Here is a 4982-nt window from a genome sequence, read left to right on the forward strand (position 1 = left end):
ACCGAGACTGAATGTTCTTGGAATTTTCAAGGCTGCATAGATGATCTTTCAAAGATTGGTGACATGGGAAAGTTGTATTGCATTTTCTGCATATAGAGAACTTGTTCTTCCCTTCCCCAGTTGATGCTAATTCTGTTAATTTCAGCTTCTTTCTATTTCTCTTCTTGATCTTCACGTCATCAGAATTCCCCAAAATTGGTTGTAACAGCGCCTCTTCACACCCCTTCCTCTTGTTGAATGGATGTTCTTGAATCTGATCTTCCACGCACTTCGGTCTCCCTCTGGCCAGCAACAAGAGCTCACACGCAGCCTCTTCCATACGTGGATCAATCTCATCATCACCTTCTTCCAAACCAGAATCTGATTTGCTGCAAGAAGAGCTTTTGCGGCCCCTCTTGGCCGTCACAGACCAACTCCTGAGAACCCCAGAGAGATCAGCAGCCAAATCATCAGAAAGCGTTGAGGAAGAAGTGGAATTGGAGGACGCACCAACGATCAAAGCGTTGCTCTGAATTCCCCTCTTCGCCTTCTCAGTGTGAGACCTCATGTGCCCAAACAAGGACTTCCTGGAAGAAAAGACCTTTCCACAAACGGAACATGTGGGGTTGCCATCCACCATCCCCCATTTCGCTGCCTTGGATTTTGCAGCATCACCGGTGCTTTGCTTCTCCCCATGAACACGTTTTCTCGAGAGGTTGTGGATTCTCATGTGCCCACCAAGAGCTTTACCTGAACTGAAACCTTTGTTGCAGATATCGCACGTGAAAGAACGAATCTCATTGCAGTTAACACCTCCTCCATTGCCCTCTAACCCTTCTCCTTCCCCACGAACATACCCTCGATTTTCCTTCTCTTGGTCTTCTCCTTCCATGGAGCCAAAAAACGGGTTTTTCGTGTGATCAACGAACAGAGACAGAGAGAGAGTGGTATCACTTGCACCAGATAGAGAGATTGAGGAAAATGACACCAAAGGGTACAATTTACAACACCTGATGAAGCCAAAAATTGAGATAACGACCAGGTCAGATTAAAGATTTGGTAGCTTAGCAACCAAGAAAATCATCTCTCCATCTCTGGATACACACACTATACGAGTTTCTTCCATGGTTTTATTAAAACGCAAAGAAAACAGCATACATTGCAGGGTTTTACGATCTGAAGAAGATGAGGAAAAAAAAAAGAGAGTAAGGAAGAAGGAGCTACCTCAGAAATTGAGAACAAAACAACGTACTACGTAGCTGTGGTGTGGGTTTTGACGAGTCTTGCAATAGGGAGAGTCCCTTTTTTAACCTGTTTGTGGAAGAATGGAAGTGTCACGTTTTGAAGAGCTTTTCAGCTGGTCTTTGGAAATGCCCTTTGTGTCCCACTTCACACTAATGCATTTAAACCCCCAAAATTATGTGCCTTTCATTCACATTAATTTCTCTAATATATTCCAACTAACTTATATCTTTTCTTATCTTTTCTTTTCCCACAAACAAAAACTGTTACCCGAATTATCTTTTAAAGATATCAATCTTTTCCGTACATTAAAGCTTTTCCTTCTTTAACTTTCTTACCCTAACACGGGTTACAATTTTTAAATTAATCAATCTTTAAATCCCGATAAAAATAATTCATTTATTTAGATAATTTTGGTGAAATTATTTAAATAATTAGTTATATATTTGTTTATAGTTCAAAAAGTAAAATCTTAAATTGCCGTCACTTTTTTATGTGTGCGTAGAAAGTTTCTTAAATTAAGAAAAGTATTTAAATGTAATAATATATTTAAATAATTATCTATACAGTAATCAAATACTTAATAAATATTTGCTTTTTTTTCTATTAAATTTATTATAATAAATTTAAATCATGTATTTACTGTAAAAGAAGTATCGTAGGATTAAGATAGATTAGATACAAACAATGTTTTTAAACAAGGGTTAGACTCTATCTATTGTATTTCCACAAATATCTTATTTCTTACTCTTCTTAATTAGTTAATTGATTGGTTATTATTCTAGCAAAAAAATTAGTGTCTTCCACCGAGGACAAAATTTAAAAAACTGACCTAGTGTGAAATAAAAAGCACTAAGGTTCAAAAATAGTCCCCAACCTTGGGAGTTAATATTTAACTTATAGACAAAGTAGTTAAAAAAAATAATTAATTGACAAAATATCTTTTCTCTTCTCTACAATAATATCTTTCAATAAAATATCAGCCATAGAACGATGAATTTGGGTCTAATTTCTAGACCCATACACTCCAGGTCGGCTTTGGGATGTCTTATCCATTTCCAAGAATCAAGTCGCACATCGGATTACCAAGACAATACAAGCCTCCTAGCTTTGAGCTGCAGTGTATGAGGATGTTTCCTAATCATGTTATTGTGGTTTCTAGGTTAAGTTGTGAGCTCTATTAGAATTGAAGGAGAGTTTATACTCTTTTTGGTTGTATGCATTGTCTCACATGTAAGAGAAACTAATTTCATTGTGTTTAGGTTATAAACATGTTAGAATTATAAATTGTATGGTTGTATTGTGATTGGTTGTGGTTTCTGAGATGTAAAATGATATATGATAGGTGAAAGCTATGGAATCTAAGATTTTTAATTTTGTTTGTCTATAAATATTGATGTTTAGTATTGCAATTGAGGTCAATTGATATTGATTTTTGTGATAATCTTGAGTTTTTTATGTGTTTGGCATCTATAAAAGTTCTTTGGTTGTCAAGACTAGTTTAAAAATACAAAATTATGTAGACAAACAATTAGACATTGTATAGTTTTGGTTGTATAGTTTTTTTTTTTTTTTGAAAACTCTTAGATTTCTATGTATAATAATTGTATTTCAGATTATCTCATGAATGACTGTAATATAAGATATATAAGATGTACATCTTAGTATTTCATACTTTGATTTCCATCATCTATGAAATGTTTTATTTACTAGTTTAAACTCTTAAATGAAATGTTACAATTTAAGGTTCAACTAGAAAAAAAAAATAATTTTAATTGGTTTTGGAAGGTGTAAAAAATTAAGAAAGGTACATGTAATTTTTTCTTTCAAACATATATTCATGTACAATCAAATCTCATTCCTACCTTTGACTAAATAACAGCTAATAAACCACAGACTTTTTTAACTACTCACGCACTTTTTTCAAAAATTAAAAAAAAAATCTTCAATATTCTTTTCTTAACTTCAAGTTTCAATTACCATCACGCAAAGATTGATTTGTGGTTAAATATGACAAATCCTAAGAAATATATATACAAATAAGAGTTAAGATTGCTCCAAAATTAAACTAAAAACTGATTTTTATTTTGAAAAAACTGATTTGAATATATAAAATATCAGTTTAGTTTTAAAAACTAGATGAATTCGCTACAAAAATAATTGATGTAATTAAATCTATTTAAGTAATTATGCAACTCACGTATTTATATTTTATTACTTTTAAAGTTTAATTTTATTTTAAAATAGTTGAATCCATAATCTTATGAAAACTATTCATAGATTATTTTTCAAACATTTCTCAAAGTTTTGGCCCATTTAAAGAAAAGTTTAAGGGCTTCTCAGTGCACCTCTAAACACTTCTCTTGTATTCAAAAGAAAATTAAATTCCCATTTCGCCTTTTAGTTATAAATAAATACATTCTCACATGTTTGTAATTGACCCACCCTCAATTTTGTTTTATGTACTTTATTTTCTTTTTTTAAGATTTTGTCTGTTACGGATCTCAATATTTAATATTATATTTTTTTTCATGTACCAATGTCGATATCTAATATTATATTTTTTTATTTACAAATGTCGACATTAGTGTATATATATATATATATATATATATATATATATCCATTTTTTTAGTTTTTAAATATGTATTTGAAAAATAAAATAAAATATACATACGTATATTTATATATTTATATATATATATATATATATATATATATATATATTAAAAAATGTTATATACATATATATATATATATATATAATATATTTAATAAATAATATTTTGAGACAAAATAAATTACAAAATTTAATCTTTTAACAAAAGAAATAAAAAAAAAGAAAAATAATAAAACATATATAATTTTTTCATTTTTTTATTTGTGTTTTTATATTTATTTTTTATTTTTTTAAAATTTGTTAAAAATTTTATTTGTTAACATTTTAATATAATAAAAACTATTAAATATTTAAATTAATATAAATTAAAATTTTAAATGATTTATCGTATGTGAATCTGAAACGGAAATCTGGTTAATGTTTTTCTTTAAATGATTTTAGTAAGAAATTGGATGTCTGACATCCTCCGTGAAAAATAAAAAAAAATTAATGGATATCAATATCCGTAAAACAAAATTAAATATCGGAAATTGATATCCATAGATAAAAAATATATATTAAATGTCAGAAAAAATTAAAAAACAATAAAATATCAGATGTTGATATTTATAAAACAAAATAAGGTACCAGATATCGACATAAAAAAAAATTTGGAAGTGAGATTAGAGAGGGAGAGAATGTCGTTACTTTTAATTGAAGGGCAAAATGGGAATCTAAAAAATTTTTGGGATAAAAAAAAGTGTTTGAAAGTGCATGAAGAAGCTCCTAAATCTCTATTATATTTTTCTTGTTTTATTTATTTGTTGGAGTTATATTGAAATCTATAACTATATATAAAGGGGATTCCCTCTTTTGTGTCCACATTTCATAATTCCAACTTTACCCTTTATAATTTAATTATTTATTAAATTTTTAAAAATTAACGGTTACTTTTACAAGTTTTTATAAAATTATTTACTTATCTCCTTTTTCTTTTTTTCTCTTACTATTCATCAACAGTTATTTTTCTCTTATTTTCTCCGTACATTTTATTTTATTTTTTATAAATATACTTTTATTTTGTTTATTAAATTAATAAACAAAATGCGTACACACAGGCGCGATAGCGCCTGTGTTTACACTAATAATAATAATAATAATA

The 4982-nt window shown here is 28.8% G+C and overlaps 1 protein-coding gene across 1 annotated transcript in view; it reads right to left on the reverse strand.

Annotated features, from left to right (window-relative positions):
• The window catches only part of LOC114179406 (zinc finger protein ZAT9-like), a 2052-nt gene extending 669 nt beyond the window's left edge, over window positions 1–1383 (reverse strand). Inside the window, exons 1-2 of the mRNA XM_028065742.1 lie at window positions 1204–1383; window positions 1–989 (exon numbers count right to left, since the gene is read on the reverse strand). The exon at window positions 1–989 is cut by the window's left edge and continues 669 nt beyond it. Of these exons, the coding sequence (XP_027921543.1) occupies window positions 1–871 (871 nt within the window). The 5' untranslated portion in view covers window positions 872–989; window positions 1204–1383. The remainder of the gene's footprint in view (window positions 990–1203) is intronic.
• Window positions 1384–4982: the final 3599 nt, after the last annotated feature.

This window comes from Vigna unguiculata, chromosome 3 (assembly GCF_004118075.2).
Source record: "Vigna unguiculata cultivar IT97K-499-35 chromosome 3, ASM411807v1, whole genome shotgun sequence".
NCBI lineage: Eukaryota > Viridiplantae > Streptophyta > Magnoliopsida > Fabales > Fabaceae > Vigna > Vigna unguiculata.